This window comes from Chiloscyllium punctatum, chromosome 4 (genome assembly GCF_047496795.1).
Source record: "Chiloscyllium punctatum isolate Juve2018m chromosome 4, sChiPun1.3, whole genome shotgun sequence".
Classification (NCBI taxonomy): Eukaryota; Metazoa; Chordata; class Chondrichthyes; order Orectolobiformes; family Hemiscylliidae; genus Chiloscyllium; species Chiloscyllium punctatum.
In genome coordinates this window covers 46,713,185-46,736,439 of record NC_092742.1, presented here as the reverse complement: position 1 = coordinate 46,736,439, position 23,255 = coordinate 46,713,185, and the positions used below count along the sequence as shown (strand labels likewise).

The window sequence follows — 23,255 nt, the reverse complement described above, 5'->3', positions numbered from 1 at the left end:
CTGTTTGTCATTTTTATAAATGATCTGGATGTGGGTGTAGAAGGATTGGTTAGTAAATTTGTGGATGACACTAAGGTAGGCAGAGTTGTGGACAGTGCCAAAGGATGTTGTGGGTTGCAGACGGACATTGCTAAGATGCAGAGCTGGGCTGAGAAATGGAAAATGGTGTTTAATGCAGAAAAGTGCGAGGCATTTCACTTTGGGAGAAGTAATAGGAATGCAGATTACTGGGCTAATGGTAAAGTTCTTGGCAGTGTAGATGAATAGAGAGATCTTGGTATCCAGGTGCATAAATCCCTGAATGTTACCACCCAGGTCGAGAGTGTTGTTAAAAAGGCATATGGTGTGTTGGCATTTATTGGTAGGGGGATTGGGTTTTGGAGCCACGAGGTCATGCTTCAGCTGAACCAGACACTGGTAAGGCCATATCTGGAGTATTGTGTACAGTTCTGGTCACCACATTATAGGAAGGATATGAAAGCTTTGCAAAGGGTTCAGAGATGACTTACTAGGATGTTGCCTGGTATGGAAGCAAGGTCTTATGAGGAAAGGCTGAGGGAACTGAGATTGTTTTTGTTGGAGAGAAGAAGGTGGAGGGGTGACTTGATTAGAACGTATAAGATAATCAGAAAGTTAGATAGGGTGGACAGTGACTGCTTTTTTTTCTTGGATGGTGAAGGCTAATGCAAGGGGGCATAGATTTAAACTTTGGGTTAATAGATTTAAATCAGATATCAGGGGTAATTTCTTTACTCAGAGAGTAGTAGTGGCAAGAGTAGTACTGCCTGCAACAGTAGTAGACAAGCCAACGTTAAGGGTGTTTAAATGGGCATTGGACATACATATGGATACTAATGGAACAGTGTAGGTTAGATGGGCATCTGATTAATCTCACAGGTTGGCACAACATTGATGGACGATGGGCCTGTACTGTATTGTAACATTCCATGTTCTATCATATGCTTTGATCCTATGTTATGGTAGCACCTATGGCAAAATTTATCCAACTTACTTGTACCAAGTCATATTCATCATCATCACTCCTATTTAATGATCTACATTAGCTCACCTCCAGACAATGAGTCAATGTTTCATCAGGATGAAGGGCTCTTGCCTGAAACTTATATTCTCCTGCTCCTCAGATGCTGCCTGACCTGCTGTGTTTTTCCAGCACCACACTCTCGACTCTGATCTGCAGCATCTGCAGTCTGCACTTTCTCCACCTCTAGACAATGCCTACATTTCACAATTCTTGATTTTAGTCCCATCTGTGGCTTTAGCTTATCCTATCTCTAATGTGTTCCATTCCCACAACACTCCAAGAGATCCATGCCAAATCTAATTCTTGAGTATCCTTGGTTTTATCTGCTCTGCATTGGTAGGTCTGCCATTAACAGTTCAAACCGGAGCTCTGAAATTCCCTCTGTAAATCCCTCTAGCTCTTTAAAATATCCCATTTAGACCATGACATAACATAGGGTTAATTAGGGGGACATGAAAATAAACCCTGGCCAGCTAAACATCAAGTAGTTCAAGCAAACTCAACATCTGTAAAATACCATACTAAACAGAATATCAAAAAAATCCAGTTTATACTAAACCATGCCTCGTTTCAAAATCTCCTCAAAAGCTCAATCCAATACACAAGGGACTTCTCCTTGTTTATATTCATATATTAAGTCAGCTGCTTCTGAAAGCACCATCTGTGAGCACCACTTGAGCATATCTCCAGTAAGATCACATGATCAAGCTTAAAAAAACCCTGACATCATGCTCACTTACATACGTTTACATAATCAACCAACCTTAAGCACAAGTCTTTCCTGCCTAACCATGTTATCAAATGTCGTGAAACAAAACCTATTCTGCAGGCAGACATTCAGTTTGATTTGGCACTTGGATGTGTAAACGATTTTGTCGTCAAATCTGTAAATTCTGCAATGGAACTAAGCAGCTGCTTGAAGAAAGGACAACCGTCAAATGCTTACATATTTCATCTCTGCACCTAGTCAGACTAACTTGTGGTGAAATTTACCAACAGCCGTGATGATTGAGATATTTTTGAATACCTGCAATGCAGTCTTGAATTAAAATAGAATCCACTTGTCAGCACATTTAGATTTTTAAAATCTATTTTTCTTAATCTTGCACTAATGCCTCCTAAATGTGATATACAATACATTTAATTGAATTTGACATGCACTGCTGACAAATTAAAATAATTGCTTTCTTTTTGATTATATCCTACTTCTATCAAACAATAGATCTACTTGCGAGCCCATTACTCAAAGAACCTTTATCACTGCTTCTTTCAGTATTTACTTGCTCCAGGAAAATCCTTTCACTTCAACTTCTTGTTTCATGTGGATGCTCAAAACTGACCAAATTCTGTACCAGAGCTTTGTAAGTTTGACATATTTTCACATGCAGAAAAGTAACGACTAGTTGAACTATCATCCCATAGATTTAACAGAAAAGAGGATTAATTATACCTTGTGGTACTTATTATTGCAGTATTCTATGGAGAGAGTGGGATAGCGTCATTAGTTATGGATTCCTTTAGTAAAGGGCAAGCTTGAACACAATGGGGTGAATGACCTATTATTGCAGTTAGCTCTTTGGTTTTAAAGACACAATGCACAGGGCTAACATATGGCCTCACTGAGCCATTACATCTTTTGCCTAGGAAGGAAGAAAAAGTAGCTCTTTGTATTTTAGTTCCTTGAACAGCTTAAAAGTAGATGGCACTCTGCACTAGACAATTTGTGGAACTTCTCTATTTCCATGTAATAAAACCAGAAGTAAACTGTGGATCATTCGTCAGTATAGGTTAGCTAGCAAACTTTCCAATTGGATACTAACTCCTATTAAAAAAGTATGAAGCATCAGTTTTAAAACATTTTGAGTGAAGTAATGGAAGTCCAACAAACAACAAAAGCAATCTTCTGTTAGGCCACTTTAACACAGCAAAGATCTTCACATGAAAAGTGGCAAAAACTTTGCAGCAATAGTGGTAGAGAAGGAAATTAAAGCGTTGTGCAGCTTTATAAAGGACAAAGAACAATACAGCATAGGAACAGACCCGTCAGCCTACCAAGACTGTGCTGAACAGAAACCAATAATAACAAAACTGGGTCTTCCTGATTTAAGTACTGAATTTTTACATATTTTTCTTTATGACTCATTTCTCACACCATAAAGTTGTCCATCATCACCCTATGCAAATATCGAAGTTGAGGGAAGATGAAGTCAACAGTGTTGGACACAGTAGTCAGAAAAGGGAGATTTTCATCAGTATTGACCTACTTGTTGCAAGGACTCAATTTTATTACATCGCTATCAAGTTGCAGGACTTATGGAAAGAAAATTACCAACTTGATGTGTTTCATATTTTAGGGGGAGGAGATGGCCTAGAGGTAATATTGCTGGACTGTTAACCCAGAGACCCAAGTAATATTCCGGGCACCCCAGGTTTGAGTCATGTCATAGCAGATGGTAGAAGTTGAAATCAATAAAAATCTGGCATTAAGAGTCAAAAGATGATCATGAATCCACTGCTGATTGATGGAAAAACCCATCTGGATCATTAATATCCTTCAGGAAGGGAAACTGCCATCCCTACCCAATCTGGCCTATGTGACTCCAGATCCACAGCCATACGGCTGACTCTTAACTGTCCTCTGGGCAATTAGAGATAAACAAAGAAAATTACAGGACAAGAACAGGCCCTTTGGCTGTCCAAGCCTGCACTGATCCAGATCCTCTATCTAAACCTGCCTCCTATTTTCCAAGGATCTGTATACCTCTGCTCCCTTCCCATTCATGCATCTGTCTATTTACATCTTAAATGATGCTACAGTGCCAGCCTCTACCATCTCCACTGGCAACTTGTTCCAGGCACCCACCACCCTCTGCATAAAGAATTTTCCATGCATATTTCCCTTAAACTTTTCTCCTCCCACCTTGAACTTATGACCTGTAATTGATTCCCCCACTCTGGGGGAAAAAGCTTCTTGCTATCCACCCTGTCTATACCACTCATGATTTTTGTAGACCTCAATCAGGTCTCCTCTCAACCTCAGTCTTTCTAATGATAATAATCCTAATCTACTCAACCTCTCTTCATAGCTAGCACCCTCCATAGCAGGCTATATCCTGGCGAAACTCCTCTGTACCCTCTCCAAAGCATCCACATCCTTCTGGTAATGTGGCGACCAGAACTCTACGCAACAAATGCTGGCCTACCAGTGACACCCTCATCCCATGAATGAATAAAACACATTAATAAAATTATTATTATGCTGTAAAAGTGCAGTTGTTGATTAACAGGAGCTGGAACTTTGCCTATTGCCTAGGGAAATATTCAGTAGAATTCAAAAATAATCCCAGTGGTGTTCTAATGAATAACATTGACTCAGCACCTGGAGGTAAATAGTACAACTGGTAAGCATCAAGCTTTGCTGAACAGAAACCAAACCCAAGTGGGTTAAATTGAAAACAGATTGGGACTTGGATAAGCCATGACAACAGAGAAAACAAATCGAAATGCATTTAACTTCAAACCTAGAGTGCTTTTCAGATTTTCTGCATCAGAAAAGAAATCAGTACACTTTTGTCAACATTCCTGAGCACAACAGTTTCAGAGTAAAAACTAAAGAATTGAAGACAAACCTATTTTACTGGGAGGAAAAGCAGCAATGCAAGAGACCGTGCCGAGACTGAAATGAAATAATACTATTCAACAATAGAATTGATTAAGCAGACAGAAAAGCTGTAAATTAACTACCATTCAGCAGGATAAAAAAATGAATGTAAAGGTTGGCATGAAGTTTGGAACTTAAACTTAGTTAATACACATAGGTACAATAATACAAATGAATGTCAAGTGTGTGAAAGATACAAATTCTGAGAAAGTAAAAGCAATTAGGAAAAATGAAAATGCAATAAGTGGTTTTCAATATACACATTAGTTGTAAGACAAGAAATGATGCAGGCAAGCTTGGGATGAAAAACACATAAGCAAATATACAATATTTGATAATTCTACAAAGTGAAGGGGTGCAACAGTTAGCTATTTTTGTAGGGATTTGGAACGGACACAACAGGTCAAATGGATTCCATTCTAGAATTCCAAATAAAGCATTGTCTCTGTTTTCTCATAGCAATTTGGGATGACAGATTCATTAGAATACTTTATAACAATTACCCAATACTATTTAAAAGAAATAGTACAAATAAGTCACACAGCCAAAAGGTAAACCAATTAATTGAACTGTTATGATTTACAGATGTAAATCCTTAAAATAGGGGGGCCTGAGAGAGAAATTGGGTAAGAAATCATGGAGGCCAGGTTTAACTTTTCAAAATAAGGGACTGGAGAGTGTCAAATGTAACGTCTTCAAAATGAGACGATTACTGCTAAGTTACTGGTAAAATACTAAAGTCTATTGTAGGTTAGAAAACAAGGTGTATGTTGGCAACAAATTTGAGAAGTGTTTAACATAAATGTATGCAACTCTGAACAGATGCATTTACACAAGTGTCAAGGTGAAGGAAATGTACTTGAGCAAATATGTGACAAATAAATACATGGAACAGTCCTGCAAAGAGAATTTTATTTGTAAAAATATTCTGCCTAGAACAAAAACAAATACTAAATCATTTAACTGCTTGTCAATTCCTAGCCAATGAAGGAGTATGAATTTATTGTAATTAAGAAAATTGCATCGTGATGCCATTATGACTTGGCCTGCCATTTTGTAAAATCAAAGCCTCAAAATGTGCAAAATTAATGTTACAGTGATTTGATCTTGAAAAATCCATAACTAAGTCACATTTATTCCATACCTCGCTTGTACACAATACGACTGATGTTCTGAAGTAGAGAGCCACATTGACATCGTTGCAAATTTTTTTTAAAGACTGGAGTCATAGAGCTGTACAACATGGAAACAGAAGTAGAAAAGCAGCAGCAAACCAATTAAAATTTTCAGCTGTGTTTGGAAATCCCTCAACTATCACGTTCGCTAAGCTGTTTACGTAGTTCTGGCCATAATGTTGGTAACATAATTTAGTTAAGAACCACATTTATAAAGAAATGGTTAATAACTATCTATACAGTAGTGTTTTCTAGGTTTGGAATACCTACAAAAGAAAGAATGCTTTCTCAATGCTATGTAAAGCTCAAACTGTTTGTGGGCAATCCTAGGGCCATCTCTTCCAGGTGAATACTCATCAAGTTGTAGATTTCAGTACCCAGCCACCATCTGAGACCACAACTTTCAGGAGTTTTTCATAAAACAATAAAAGGCTGACAGCAATACTAACCATTCCTGTTCTCCCAAATATTCACAGAAGTACCATCTTTAGGAGGATGCAAAGTAATCAGAATTTGTGCAAGGTTTCAAGACTACAGGAAAGAACAAACTCAATTTATTTTCTCAATTTAAAGTCAAAATAATGCAGACGGAATGAAAGTGTAGTAATCGTGTCCACTTGAAATCCACAGACTCAGAAAAATGCTCCAAAACAATGTTCAAATCTCACAATGTCAGTTAAGGGAATTTAAATTCAAATTAATTAACAAATCTGGAATAAAACTAATCTCAATGGTGAGCAAGAAACTGCTGGGATGTCATAAAACAACTGGCTCAGCTGTCTACCTTCAGGGAAGAAAATCTGTTTCCTTAACCAGTCTGGTTATGTGTGATTTCAATGTAGTTAACTCTTAAAGCACCCTCTGAAAGAGCAAGCCATTCAGTTGTATCAAAGTGCTACAGAAAAGTTAAACAACAACAAAACCAGACTGACTACCTGGCATTGATCGCAAACAACGAAAACACACCATGCCCGGTTGACCTTGGAGTGTTGACCTCTGCATTAGTGAAAAAAAAATTGGTAGAGCTGCCCCAGAACTTAACATAGTAAAACCCACCAAATCATATCTTACAACTAATGTTCGACGTGACTCGATCATCAGTCAAGTTCGTAACGTGGTTCACTTACACGTGTTGGAAGTGGCAACAGTCATTCACAGGCCATTCTTACAGTATGTTCAAGCTTTGCACTCCTTTTGAATCACCCAGGAGCTCAAATAACCTGCCGTTCTCTGCACTGCAATGCCGCAGCCAGAATTAACCTGCAAACAAACTGCACCCTTTTGTCGAAGAATTACAAAGAACAATTAAATTTACAGCATAGGAACAGGCCCTTCGGCCCTCCAAGCCTGCGAGGATCCAGATCCTCTATCCAAACTTGTTGCCTATTTTCTAAGGATCTTTATCCCTCTGCTCCCTGCTGATTTATATGTCTGCCTAGATATATTTTAAATGACGCTATCATGCCCACCTCTACCACCTCTGTTGGCAACACGTTCCAGGCACCCACCACCATCTGCATAAAGAACTTTCCATGCATATCGCCCTTAAAAACTTTTCCCCTCTCACCTTGAACCTGTGACCCCTAGTAATTGAGTCCCCCACTATGGGAAAAGGCTCCTTGCTATTCACCTTGTCTACCTCTCTAATGATTTTGTAGGCCTCAATCAGGTCTCCTCTCAACCTCAGTCTATCTAATATGATTATCCTAATCTACTCAACCTCTCTTCATAGCTAGCACCCTCCATACCAGGCAATATCCTGGTGAACCTCCTCTGCACCCTCTCCAAAGCATCCTTTTGGTAATATGGTGACCAGAACTGTACGCAGTATTCCAAATGTGGCTGAACCAAAGTTCTATGCAACTGTAACATGACCTGCCAACTCTTGGACTGAATACCCCATCTAAAGAAAGCATTCTGTATGTCTTCTTGACCACTCTAATCGACTTGCATTGCCACCTCCAGGGTACAATGGACCTGAACATTCAGATCTCTCTCTACATCAATTTTTCCCAGGGCTTTTCCATTTACCGTATAATTCGGTCATTAATTGGATCTTCCAAAATGCATCACCTCGCTTTTGTTGTGAACATTTGAAATTTAGCATTCTTGTATTTGTTGAGGAGGAGTGCAAGACAAAAACCTTCAGCAACATGTCACTTTTCAGCAATACAGAAATAAAAAACTCGGCTATGGGAATAGGCAGGAGAGTGGGACTAGCAGAGTGGAATTAACAGTTGTTCTTGCAGAGAGCTCATACAGACACAGCAGTCTCATTTACTCTTTCAATCAAAATTATCATTGGTAAATAAGAGCTAATATTTACATTTGGCTAATAGATTTACATCCATATAAAAATAGGTTGACCCATGAACTTTTCTTGAATATATTATGAAGGGAAAAAAAAACAAATTTAGTCTTTTACACTCCCTAAAAGAACAATATTTTTAAAAAAATATATAAATGAGATTGAAGTAAAGTAAGTATAGTTGGTATGGATATTTATCTAGCCTATTATTTTTATTTAGGTGAATACTGTTGTTTAACGAATGTTATTGCATTGTATCACCTTGTTCAGAGTACAAGTCACATGAATTCCCTTTGGCAATACTCAGTTTTATGCTGCATTCTTTTAATAACTAATCTACCTATAGAAAGGTCTGACCTTCTACAACAAGGACATTTTTTAAGCTCTTTCTGGACAGGTATCAGGTATCTGGCAGCACATACAGACTATTGTTAGAAGAAGAATAGCTTCCTGCATATCCTCAACTTGGATCTTCGCTCCTACACACATGCAGGAGAAATAGTTTAACTCTTACTTTCGGTAACTTTCTTTCTAGTTCAACTTAGTGAAACTCTATACATAGCAGGAAAGTTAAACAGTGATCATATTTCTTAAATTTTGAAGAAGTTTTTCAATGTGCAAAAAAAAGTGTTCATAATCATTAGAATTTGAGAATAGATTAGATAAAACAATGCTCAAAATGACATCGCTGCATTTCTGGTGATAATACAAAATTTTTTTTGAAAAATATACATATTGTACATTCTGCTAACTTTCTGGAGGGAAACAAGTCAACTAGATTTTCATCATTTGAGTTATGTATGAAGAAGAAAGATTAATTTAAGGGTCTTATTTTCATTATTATTTTTGTGAAGTATTAGATACTGTTCACATCTAAATTTATTTGGTGTATTTCTTTTTATATAAAATAAAATGGACCAGGAACTCAATTAGAGAGCTCATTCTTATTTGGTTAGATTTTGTTGTGGTGAATAAACAGCACTAGCCATTTGTTCAACTTTAACATACCTACAGATTCTCCTCAGGTTTGAACACAGTAAGTTGCAATTAGCCAAATAACGTATTGTCTTCTAAAAGAGATCTGGGATTTTTGTGAACAGGCCTTCACAAGCAAAATTGCAAAATGCTAGTGAGCACTTTGGCATCTGATCCAGGGAGGTTTACATTGGAATAGTGAATTCAAATATCTATGAAAACCTAAATAAGTAATGGGAAAGATAGATTGGATGGAGGGGAGGGGGTGCAGTAAACAGAGTGAGCGAGCAAGCAAGCAAAAAGACTTACACACATACATAGAGACAAAGGGGTAAGTTTAGCATCACCAATAAACTTATTAAAATTGCATTCCAATGCCACAGAGGAGGTTTAGAAATAATGAAAACATAAGATCATAGATACAGGAGCTGAATTAGCCCATTTGAGTCTGCTCTGTCATTCAGTCATGGTTGATAAGATTCCCAACCCCATTCTCCTGCCTTCTCCCCATAGCCCTTGATCCTCTTACTAATCAAGAACCTCTTGGTCTTGGCCTCACTCACTGACTTGGCTTCCACAGTCTTTTGCAACAATGAGTTCCACATATTTATCACACTCTGCTTGAAGAAATTCTTCTTCATCTCAGTTCTAAAAGAGGCTGTGCCCTGGGGCCTAGTCTCTTCTACTAGTGGAAACATCTTCTCCATGTCCACTTTATCCAGGTCCCTCAGTATTCTGCAAATTTCAATCAGGTTCCCTCTCATCCTCTAAACTCTAATCAAATACAGACCAAGATTCCTTAACTGTTCCTCATGTGACAAGCTCTCCATCCCCAGGATCATTCTTATAAAGCTCCTCTAAGGCCAACAACTGAGATTTGGGAAACAAAACTGCTCACAATATTCCAAATGCAATCTGACCAGAGTCTTATACATCTCAACAGTACATCACCGCACTGGTATCCTGGCCCTCTCAAAATGAATGCTAAAACTGTGTTTGTCTTCCCAACTGCCAAGTGAACTTGCTTGTAAACTTTCAGAGCTTCTTAAACTAGGACTCCCAAGTCCCATTGTGCTTCAGATTTCCAAAGCCTTTCCTATTGCGAAAAAAATATATGCCTCGATTCCTCCCACCAAAGTGCAAAACCTCATACTTTTCCACAGTGCATTCGATCTGCCAGTTCTTTGCTCACTCTCCTAAGTCTGAAGCCTTTCTTGACACAACATATCCCTCTGCCCATCTTTGTGATATCATGCAATTAACCAGGTACTGTCGGTGGAAGGGATGAGAATGAGCCTTTTTGGTGTTTTTAAACTTGCATCAACATAGCTAGTACATAAATGTAATGTTACTAAGTTTCTTTAAGTATTTAATCAGACAATGATATGCCATTTTCACAGTGCCATGGAAAAGCTGTGTATTTCACTGCAATTTCAAAAATTTCATGTTTGACTCTGCAGGTGCCATCACTGGAAATTTCTGTTCAGTTTGCAAATAACAGCAAACTCTCATCACCATTTTTATAATAGATTTTAATAGGCTATATTTTAAGTACTCTCCTTTCTTTTTCAAGACATCCAATCTTGTCATAGAGACACAAATTAGGTATTGAGAATTTATTTTTTGATAGTGACTACATAACAAAGGTACTCCATTGGCATAAAGTACATTGAGAAATCTGATTCTTCAAACAGCGCTGTGCAAGTCTTCCTTGTTTAAAAAAATATTGAACTATTAGATCAGTTTTGTAATAAACACAAGACTGAAATGAAAAATAAAATTGCTCTGAGTATTGAACAGTGTAAAAACAAGATTGAATGTAATTTGGACACACTACTGATTTAAGACTCTTATGTTCATAAGTAAATACTTGCAAGGACTTTGGCTATTTTCTCCTGTAATTTCCATAATTGCTTCAACTGTACCTAAGGTACCTATTCACTTGGTCTCTACTTTCAATAAGTTATTTTCTTCTATCCTATTGGTCGCCTGTATCAGACATTATATTCCACCCAAAACAAGAATAAAACATTACTCTGGTAATTTGACAACACTGCTCAAGACAGCTATGGAAGACTAAAAGTTGACATTTCCTTTAATCTTCTTTTCAGTTTTTCAGTGAATTCCCTCTATTCATTTCAGATTGCCATGAAACTTTGAACTTGCAACACAGAAAACTGAGCACCTCGGGTCATCTTAAAATTGATGACATATTTCCTCATGAATTAAGTAACCTCGTATTCAAAGTACATCCTCAATAAAGTAAAGCACATTAAATTGAGACTGAAATGGAAAAATAAAGATTAAAAGCAACAAGGCGAAAGTGTGGACTGCAGATGCTGGAGATTAGAGTTGAGAGTGTGGTGCTGGAAAAGCATAGCAGGTCAGGCAGCATCTGAGGAGCAGGAGAATCGATGTTTCAGGCAAAAGCCCTTCATCAGGAATAGGGCTGTGAGTCGAGGGGGTGGAGAGATAAATGGGAGGGGGGGGTGGAGCTGGGGCTGGGGCTGGGGCAGAGCTGGGGCTGAGGCTTGATGGGGGCAGAAGTAACTGAGTGTGCAATAGGTAGGTGGAAGTGGGGTTGATGGTGATAGGTCAGAGGAGGACAGTGTAGCAGATAGGCGGGAAGGAAGAGGGACAGGTAGGACAGGTCATGAGGGCAGCCAACTAAGACAAGTTAAATCCAGTTCGGCCTCAACTAATACCACAAAGTAAAGAAGCAAAACAGAATAGTCTCATAAGACGTAACGTGTTATAAACTCCATAAGGCAGGGTCCAAGGAAACACTTGCATTTATGTAACAAAACACATCAAAGCACTTGACATAGTGAATTACCTTTGGAGTGCAAACAAATAGAACTATTCATAAAAGAAATAGGAGCTGATTGGCCCTTCCAGCCTGCTCTGCCATTCAATAAGATTATGACTGCTCTGAATTGTGGTCTTACCTCCACTTTTCTGCTAGTCTCCTTAAAAAAAAACCCAGAATTCCCTTGTCAAAAAATGTCTAACTGTAATATATTCAATGACCTAACCTCCACTGCTGGAATTAACAATACTATGATAAGAAATTAATCATCAAATCCATCTTAAATGGGAGGCCATTGATTTAAACCAGTCTCATTCTCATTCTTCAAAACTCCAATGAGAATTGGTCCAAATTCTGATAAGAATAGGCCCAACCTCCTCAGCCTTTCCTTAAGGCAACCCCTTCATCCAAGGAATCAAACCTTCTTTGAATTGCTTTGAATACAAGTGTATTCTTGCTTAAGTAAAAGGTGTAACCAGTATTCAAGATCTCACTAATGCCCTGTACAATTGTAGCAAAAATCCCATACTTTTGTACTCCATCTTCTTGGCAGTAGTGACGTTTGCAGTAGCAATATTCCACAACAACATAACACTAGTCAGAAGGTTTTTTTTAAATATAGTATTTAAATGATACTGGTTTGAGGGAGGAAGCGATCTTACCCTACAAATCCACGAGATTTTAAATAACTCTTTAACCATATAGAAAAAACTCTAACATTTCCATTAAAGATGCAGAGTTCAGAGTATAATAATATATAATTATGTCCAGCAAGTGTGCCATGCAAGATGAATAAGTTATTTCTGTAAAACTTTTCATATTCCTAAACAAGAAATGCAGCATTCAGTTTCTACTGTAATTCATTGAGAAGGTATGAAAATGATCATGCTCAAAAATTAAACATAACAAGTGAGCAATTGAGGCAGCTCATTATCCAAGATGAACGAACATGCTTTGGAAAATTTGAACCTTTCTTCCTTGCTGCATATTAATCAAGTTATAAATAACTTTGCAATATGCATGAATATCCCTTCTACATAGAATCCAAGATTGCAAATTTTTACATCACTGAAACAACCTACCTGACTCACAGACAATCGATCCTGGTTTCAATTCGAGCATCATAATGATCATAGAAATATCAGTGGAATACAGAATCTGGGTCCGGTGAGGTAGAGTCACAGTCCAGAGTTCTGGAGTAGGGTGCAGTATATACACCCACCCTCCTTTGCTGCATGTAACTTTTGACCCATATTTTTTCCCAATTAGGTCAGCAGAGTGCTTGATAGCCCCATATTTTGTCTGTGTTGAACCACCTTGCTGAACTTTGATGGCAAACATTGAGTCATGACCGAGGAAAATGATGGCAGTGTCACCATTCTGAATGACATCTCTATATTCCACAAAACTCATTTCTGAGAATGGAATGCAACGATAGCCACAATCTGAAAAAAGCAACAAAAATATCAGATTTGTTATTTTATATTTTCAATATTTGCTCTTATTATTCCACTATAGTAGGACATTTAGAAATTCACAGCTGAAGGTTATATACAAATTTAGTAGAATGGACACTCTTTACTACAGCACAGCTTGATAAAACCGGAGAGGAAAAGAACACCAAATAATGGTAGGATGATATCAGGAGTAAGCAATGACCCAAGTAGCAGCCAGGAACCAACAAGTATAGGCCCTCACACAATCACTGGTCACCAGTGCGCCTGTTCCACTCTTGACTGCTTCACTACAGGAAATTATGCAAAAACAGGAGCATGTTAAATTTAAAAATATACCAAAAAAAATGTATTTTAAACTTATTTCATCTGTCAAAGTCTGAATTTAGCTATTTAAACCAGTTTTCAATTTATAGGCTGTGGCTTTAACGTTTTAGTTTTTGTCTGCTAAGGAAGGTTCACTGGAACTTGAATTCAGTTTATCATTTATTCCTAGGGGAAATCAATGCTTCATATAAAGCTCAGCAAAAAACCCCGAAAAACCTGTGGGTACTAGAAATCAGAAACAAATGAAAATTGCTGAAGATTGTGGGGGGTGGCGAGGAGGAGGAGTGTAACGGACAGCCTTTTATGAAAATTGTAAGGCTTAACCCAAAAGTCACAGCTTGAGTATATATTTGAAGTTAATTATTTATTAAAGCATACTTGCATCTATATTCCTGTTCAAAATTTACAAAATGATGCAATGAGTGGATGAGGAACAGAATTTTCCTAATTCAATTGAGATGTATGTACAGGGACTTGCGATCTTGTTTGCATAACCAAGGTTATATGCTGAAGATTACCCGAGAGGGGGCTGGTGGGGGAGTAAATGATATGTGGAGATAGAGCCCAAAGACAGAGAACAAGAGTTGGATAAAGAAATGGCTAAAAGTCAGTCTTGGGAGAATGCTAATGGCGACCATTAGTGGCTGACTAATTAGTGGCTGTTTGTGGTAGCAGCCCATGTGGTGACAATACCTGGTGTGTGCATGTTAGATAAGGACATGGAAGAAGGTGCTTAAGCCCTAAAAAGAATTGAGCTCAATATTGAGTTTGGAGGCCAAAGACTGCCCAAGCGGAAAATGTGATGCTGTTCTTCCAGCTTGCGCTGAGCTTCAGTGGAGCACTGCAGCAACCCTGAGACACAGATATTGTTCAGAGCCACTTCAACACACCATCACGTTCCCTGACCAAAATCTCCTCCTCAGGCTTGCTTCAATGCTCTAGTGAAGCTCAGCAAAAGCAGAAAATGAGATGTTGTTCTTCCAGCTTGGGGACCTTGCAGCTTTCAGGATTCAAATCAAGTTGAATAAATTTTAGGGCCTGAGCATATTCTCTTATGTCCTTACCTCAAACCCAAACACCAGGCCTTGTCCTTAAATGTGCTGCTACCACAAACAACACATTGTCAACCACTGAGGTCCTGATGAGAAAACATGGATTATACTAGGCTGACCTTTACCTATTGTTTGACTACCCAACTGCTATTCTCTCTCTCTCTGCATTCCAAATCTCCCTACCGTTTACTCTCCTCCCTCTCCCAACCCCATCTTCAGTATATATACTAACTGTTTCCCAACTACAATCAGTACTGAAGGAGGGTCACTGGACCTGAAATGTTAACTCTGCTTTCTAATCACGGATGCTGCCACACCTGCTGAGTTCTTTCCAGAAATTTCAGTTTTTGCTTCATTTCATTTAAAGTTGTTATTTTCAGACACATAACCACAACTTTAAGTGAGGACCTCTGGTATGAAAGAAGGGTAAAGAAAAAAATCAAAAGACAAAAATTCTGAAATGATAACTTTAAATGTACAGTACAGCATTTATTACAAACATATTTGGAAAAAGCAAACAGAGAGTAAAAGCAAAGTATTGATCCATTTAACCATGATATCCAGAGACAAGGCAAGATTGTTAATTATCTAAGTCACACTATCTTTATTTATAAAGGAGACAGACAGTTTACCATGTCAGAATTTCAGGAACAGTAATGGAAAATCTCCTCAAATAGCATGTAATAATACTTAAGTACTCTGGAAGTAAATGGTTAGCACTGCTGCCTCACAGTGCCAGAGACCCGGATTCAATTCCTGCCTCAGGTGACTGACTGTGTGGAGTTTGCACATTCTCCCTGTGTCTGCGTGGGTTTCCTCCGGGTGCTCCAATTTCCTCCCACAGTCCAAAAATGTGCAGGTTAGGTGAACTGGCCATGCTAAATTGTCCGTAGTGTTAGGTGAAGGGGTAAATGTAGGGGAATTGGTCTGGGTGGGTTGTGCTTTGGCAGGTCAGTGTGGACTTATTGGGCCAAAGTAATCTAATCAAAAAAAAAAACCTGTTCCTGACAACTTGCACAAATGAATCTTAAAAGCATGGGACCGATGCTCTAATGTTTTAATAAATCTATCAATGTTGGAATAGATTCTTAAAAATAGGACAGTGAGTAAACACACGGAAGAAAGGTAGCCATTCAATTTTAAATTAATGAGAATTAGATTCATATACCTAATTCTACAATCCTCTCATTTGCATAGTTAATTACCTTCCAATACCAGATGGCATGACTCATACATGAATAATGGTTATCTGAAACAAAATGGTGTTAGCACCACCATCACCATCACCATCGGCAGTCCCTTGCAGACAAGAATGACTCTCTTTCACTGTCAGGGTGAGTCTTTTGGTAGTTGTACAGACTGATGCAGCCACTGCAGGTTCTATTCAGTGGCACCAATGTATCAATGGAACTAGCAATTAGCCAACCTGTCCCAGAGATGACTCTCAGAAAATTGAGGTTACAGAAATTACAGAATGGCCTTATAGGAGTTTATAAAATCATGAGGGACTTAAATAGAGAGAATAGGCAAGGTCTTCTTCCCAGGGTAGGGCAGTCCAAAACTACAGCACACAGATTTAAAAAAGAACCTGAAGAACAATTTTCTCACACAGAGGGTGGTGCCAGAGGAAGTGGTGGACAATGTTTAAGAGGCATCTGCATGGTTTTGTGAATAGGAAAGGGTTTAGAGGGATATGGGCCAAATACTGGCAAATGGCACTAGATCAATTTCAGATAGCTGATTGGTGTGGATGAGTGGGGCCTAAAGGTCTGTTTCTGTGCTGTTTAACTCTATGAGTCTATAAAATAAAAAAGTGAATGCTTAGTTTTCAAAATTCTTCCAAAATAGTCTTAAGTCAATGATTAATACTTTCTTAAAATAAAATCATTCATAGGACACGAGCCTCATTGGCTTGGCCAGAATTTATTGACCCTTCAGAAAGGGGTAGTGAGCTGATTTACAATATGAAAGGCATAGAGTGTAACATAGGTTAAAATTGTTATCCCAACACTGATACAGTTTTACAACAAGTTACCAAGATCAGTTAAAGGTTTTCTAAACTGAGGTAATGTCTGTTTCCTGTGTTCTACACACCAACACATTGCAGTCTCAGAGAATGTTATGGTCTCTACCATTTTCCCTTTCAGTAACATAGGAGCACATTATTTCTGCTGTCTATTTATTTTCAGTATTAGATTAGGAGGGCCATATTTCCCAGGGAGGTTGTCAATATTTACAGCACAATATTTTCCACACCAAAACGTTTGAGGCAAATATGATACAAAGAAACCACTGACTTTTTTTTTGGATAGAGAACGCATAGAGCAATTTGGTTAAGGCGCTGGATAGATTTGACCCATGACCAAATGACAGTTTCTTTTTGGTCCAGAAAATTAATGGTTTGTGATGAAAACAGCTCACTGGACGAAATTGTTGGATAAAGAATAGACATCAGTTTAGTAGAGTAGATTAGATTACTTACAGTGTGGAAACAGGCCCTTCAGCCCAACAAGTCCACACCGACCCTTCGAAGACCAAAGCTCAGGCAGTTTAAGGATGAAAGCAAATGGACAACAGCTGAAACAATGCTACTCTCCTGCACCAGTGACACCCAGAATGAATTGGACACTAAGAAAGGATTGTTAGGAAACCTCATTGTATAAGCAGAAAAATGAAACATATTTGTAATAAGGTAAATTGGCTTTAGTTGGGTTAGAAGTTGCAGAAAGTAAATATTTGCAAATATATATTTATTAAATTATCTAAAAGTGGAAATGTTTAATTAACTGTGTAACGAAATATCAAACAATACATCTCAAAAATAAGTTGGAGACAGATTTACCAAAGAATTAACATACAAAACATTGTATAACAAAATATTGTATTCATTGTCATTAAAACCCAGTATGGTTCACTAATATTCTTTGGCTTCACAATATTGTACGAAAATATTCTAGCTCATGTTTTTCAAAACTTTCTATGTAGCAGTGGATTCAAATATTTCGTCAACCAATACTGATGCATTCGTTCCCTAAATCCACCTCAGGCAGACAGAAGGAACTTGGCTTAATGTCTCATTCAAAAATGGTCAGCTCAAACAATGCATCACTCCTTCAGTGCTTTTGTAAATATCAGCCCATATTATATGCTCAGGTCTCTGGATTGGACTTTGATCCATGACCTTCTGATGGCGAGGAGAGAGAATGGTTACATCTAAAATTTGTGCTGTATACTCAAGAAATATACCACAACTTGAGCCAATAAACTTAAGGCAACTGACATTCCAGATCAGTACACACAGAATGTGGCTTTGTCAGGGGTACTGTATTTCGTCCACTAAGTTTTGATGTATTTCTTGTACCCTTACCGGAGCACAAAAACAACATTGCTGGAGCTACAGAAGTGAGTAAAATTAGTATCTAACAGGTCCAAAAGAAATAGGTATGTGACTCAGTTGGTAGGTTTTTTTTAATAAAATATCAAAGGCACAATAAAGGTGTTGCACAACACGTTAAAAAAAATCACAAATATATTTAAAATCAATGGGTTTCAAAATGGTTTCAAAGACTTAGTTGTGAATATGCAAATAATTCACAAGTGATTCATAAGTGTTCTGGCACTGGGATTACTGATACCTATTGCCAGAAATACCAGTAAATCAAGTAGGGGCTGAAAGTAGGTATATGTGAGTAGTCTCTGGAGCAGAAACATGTCAAAACAAAGCAACCAAGACATCTGCAAGAAGACAACACTTTAGTTTCACTATAGTGTTTTCACTTGAAGCTGATGTCCTACCCTTTCTTTAATATCTCATTGATGATTTGAGACATAAGATCAAAGAATTAGGCAGCCAGGCATACAGCAGTGTACACACAGGCAGCTAGCAACAAATAGTGAGTCTATCCTACATTATGAATTCATTTTCTGAATGTGACTTAGCTCATGTAACACAAGTGACCTCAGAGGTTGATTCTTAACTCCCCTCTGAAATGGTCCAGGAGAAAGTGAGGACTGCAGATGCTGGAGATCAGAGCTGAAAATGTGTTGCTGGAAAAGCGCAGCAGGTCAGGCAGCATCCAAGGAGCAGGAGAATCAACGTTTCGGGCATGAACCCTTCTTCCTGAAGAAGGGCTCATGCCCGAAACGTCAATTCTCCTGCTCCTTGGATGCTGCCTGACCTGCTGTGCTTTTCCAGCAACACATTTTCAGCTCTGAAATGGTCCAGCAAGGCATTTAGTTCAAGGGCAATTAGGAATGAGCAAACAATTCGGGTCAACCAACAACACGAGCATTACATGGATGAAGAAAGAAAAAGAACTTTGTGGAACCCAATCCAAAAGAATCTGAAAATTCATTCCCATCCTTGGTCAGAGGTTAGGGAAATAACAGAAATACATAAAAGAGCTACTTTTTTTAAAATATAAAAAGAGCTAAAATATCAAAAACTGTATAATTTATGCATCAATATTCATCAGAAAATAGGGGAAAACGTTTTAAAGTACCAATTTGGCAATTCTAAATTTTTTTAAAAAGTGTAAGTCACGAGCAGATACACTGAATAATGCAGCTAAACATAATTACAGAAGTTCTCAGATATCCTTGACCTATTTAGGGTTGTTTCTAATTAAGGTGCTGTTCTCCCTTGCTGGGGTACAGCTCCCAAGATCCCAGGCACCTCAAAGCTTTGCTCAAGACTGTCTTAAAAATAAATTTCATTTTAGCTGGCTTTTCAATTACTCGAGGATTGGGAGGCAGAAGCAGTGGTGGAAGAATAAAGAGCAGAATTATTACAACTGAGCTCAGTCATATTGGTGCCAACATTGACCCAACCATGCTTCCAGTAAGAGGTCATGGATAGCAATCACAAGAGATTATAGGTTTTCATTCACAAATCTAGAACAAAATAAAACAAACCTAATAATGACATCTTTCTTCCTCTGACATAAAATAACTCAGGACAGATAAGAACATGAATTTATGGCCTTCGTAATCTGTACAACTCAACCACTCACTGTACAAACTGGAAAAGCAGATGCTCATTCTGGGAATCTCCCACACATCAAAAGGACTCTAATAAAAGCAAAGTATGGTGGATGCTGGAAATCTAAACAAAAAAAAGTGCTGAAAAAAACTTAACAGGTCTGGTAGCATGTGTGGAGAAAGAAACAGAGGTATTGGGTTGAGTCCAATAAGACTGTTCTTCAGAACTCTTCAGACACAAAATGTTAATTCTATCCACAGATGCTGATGGTTTAAATTTTCCTAGCATGTCCTATTTTATAATATAAAGTAATTGCTCTACTTAGATAAAAACAATGGATCTTCCAGATTGATGGGACTTTAAAAAAGCATTTTATTTATCCACTGAAATCATTCCAGACAGATTCAGTGAACAACATGAGAAAAGAAAAATGTGTAAGTTAGTGTCTTATTTTTCAGACAGGCAGTCATTTTGTACAAATATAAAAATGATATTTTGTAAAGATATATCACAGACACTTTTGCCATAATGATTTGTTTATTAACATGTTCACCAAACAACATTCTACTTCATTTTTGGCTGAATTGGAAATCAGAGCTGACTGACGTATTTTAATCAACTTGATAAGTTCTATTCCAGCATTAAGTGTACAGAATGTTCATTAACACATTAGTAGATAGACTGTGATGTAAAAATACAGTTTTGATTGTTCCTGCAATTAAAGATTTTCCCAACCATCATGTCTCCTCTCTCAACTAATAAGATTCCAAAAGCATATGATTTATCAGTATTCCATCATGCTCTGCAGTATGAAATGGAGCATGAGGAATTGCTGAGATTTATGGTTCAACAAATTTTGCACCAAGATAGAACTTTAACTTAAAACCTTATATTGAAGGCAGGATGCTGATCTGTGTTAGCAGCTTTTTTAACCTTAGGCAATGCAGCAATATTCAAGCACATCTTAAGACTTATTTCTCAACTATTAGCTGTGAAAATGTTCCAAATAACAAATATATTACAGGAAACTAATTGATAAATTATAAATAGCCCCTTCTCTAGTTTTACAAATTGTTCACCTAAATTCAACATATTGCCCCTCAGTGAGTCTTTTGAGCTATTCATCGATTAAGAAGGGTTGATATCAAAGCTGGCATGACAAAAGTGGTATTTGTGTATGCACTGTTGATAGATATTCAATGGGCCATTTGGTTTACATATACTGAAATACCAGCTTCAGGTGAATTACCAACCTATACTGTACAATATTTATATTTTGCTGGAAGTTAAGTATTATACAGCTAGTTTGATGCTTTCCTGAACACATGTTCAAAATTAAAAAGATACAAGACCAAATAATAGTCTGAGGTCATCTTATCAAATACTCCTTAAAATTACAAACTCAACCATAATATAAACACACAGGGAAGCTAACGTCAAGATGAGAAATAAGCGTCTCTACACAAAACTAACTGATTTTATGTTGATTGTACAAAAATACAATGTGATATCACCAAGCACTTTTATAACATTGCAAATGTATATTCTGAAAACATTTTTTGTAATAATAATGTGCCAAGGTAATCTCAAGTGCATTGATATAAATGCCAAATAAATATATAGCAACTGATCTTAGTATAATTTAGTACACAAAACGCACTCAAAACATTTCCTGCTTGTAAAGATTTGTCAATGTTGCAAGGTTAACTGAGCTGGGTACTTGATAACTACAATAAATGGGTTATACTGTATGTGATGTTATCTATTTTTAAAACTCTAAATCCTCAGTGCATTTTGTTGCTGGGAACAGTTCCAGCAGTCTTTCAGCATGAAAGAAAATATCTTGTTGGGATCAATATTCCACAGGCCTACTATACAATGTATGTTTGCACATTACAGGAATTTGTCTAGAGGCTAGCTAGTTGTGTATACTACTTTCTTATATCAGGAATGTAATAAATTAGAAAACATTTTTAGATCCATAACACTTGCAATATAAAAGGAGATATTCCTTACACCCGTTCAACTTCAGTGTTTCAAAATGAATGCCAGTTTGATCATTATAAAGTTATTTCTGTGCTACATTAAACCGCCTGAAGTTCTCTCTCATTTTTCTAGCAGTCCCACCTTTAATACAGCTGTGCATCAACTGAACTGATAATTTATTTTTCACCTCAAGAAACTTGAATGTACCTAGACTAAGCTGAAAGTCACACAAATCTTATCAAGAGTAATTGCTATTTAAGGCTCATTTGACAAATCTTTTTTCTCAGAGTGCTATAACGTAAACAGATTCAGATTTATTATTGCTTGGTCTTTGCTTAATAACACATTACAAAAAGCTTACATTAATAAGGAAGTAATTCAGACAGTGGTCAGTGTCCATTCTGTCCAATAAAACTCCAATTTTAAATGTCTGAAACCAATAAAGCAATTATTTATTTATCCTTGATCAATATTTTTCACAACTACGTTTAAATACACTCAAAACATTAATTGAATGCAAGTGAAGTAACTTGAACACTAGCAAGAGGCTGGGTATTCTCTGATGAGTGATTTGCTTCCTGGCTCCCTGAAGTCTCTCCAAGCCTACAAGGTACAGGCAAAGAATGTGAACCATAATTGTTAATGCCTGAATGGCTGCAGCTCCTAGAGTACAACATTGGCCAAAAAAAAAGCAGTCCTTCTTTTTATTACCCCGTACAATAGTTTAAAGACTCTCTTCACCATCATTGGCATATGCCAGATGCATAGTACATTATTCACTGGGCATACTGCAACTTATCGAGGCTTCCTCAGTATCACTTTTCAAATTGGCAAACTCCAATACCTAGAAGGTGGATACAAGGGAACACCATAACCTCAAAATCACACACTATCCCAACTTAAGCATCTAATCTCATTATATCATTATCATGGTGTCAAAATTCTGGAACTTCCCATCCATCAATATCATGGAAGCAATTTCACCACAACACTTGAACAAAGTCCACTATCTCAAGAGTAAGTAGGAATTGTCAATAATACCCATGTCTTAAGACCTACTGTTTTAGAAATCACTGTTACACAAAAACAACAGGTCTAGCAGGATAAGGCAAACAAAGTAAAGCTGCTCCAGCAGCTCATGGTACAAAGACTGGAGCAGATCACAGATTTAAAGCAACAAGAAAAATGAAAGGGGATGTGAGGGGAGCTTTTTTTAAAACACAATGTGTGAGAATGGATTGAAACTTGTTGAAAGGATTTAGAAGTGGAGACAAGATTTCAAAAATAAACTCGGCATTTGAAGTTCTCCTGGGTTAGAGTGCAAATGTAACTGACTGATATTGTTCGACTGAGTACTGGCATGAACTCAATGGCCAAAGGCCCACATTTGCAGCATAATGATTCTGGCAGCATTTACCCTGGATAAAGGTGTCATAGAGATGTACAGCATGGAAACAGACCCTTCGGTCCAACCCATCCATGCCA

The 23,255-nt window shown here is 37.6% G+C and overlaps 1 protein-coding gene across 1 annotated transcript in view; it reads right to left on the bottom strand.

Annotated features, from left to right (window-relative positions):
* Positions 1-23,255, bottom strand: part of trmt61a (tRNA methyltransferase 61A) — a 38,436-nt gene that overhangs the window by 9,754 nt on the left and 5,427 nt on the right. The window contains exon 2 of the mRNA XM_072568586.1: positions 13,053-13,415. Within this exon, the coding sequence (XP_072424687.1) occupies positions 13,053-13,415 (363 nt within the window). The remainder of the gene's footprint in view (positions 1-13,052; positions 13,416-23,255) is intronic.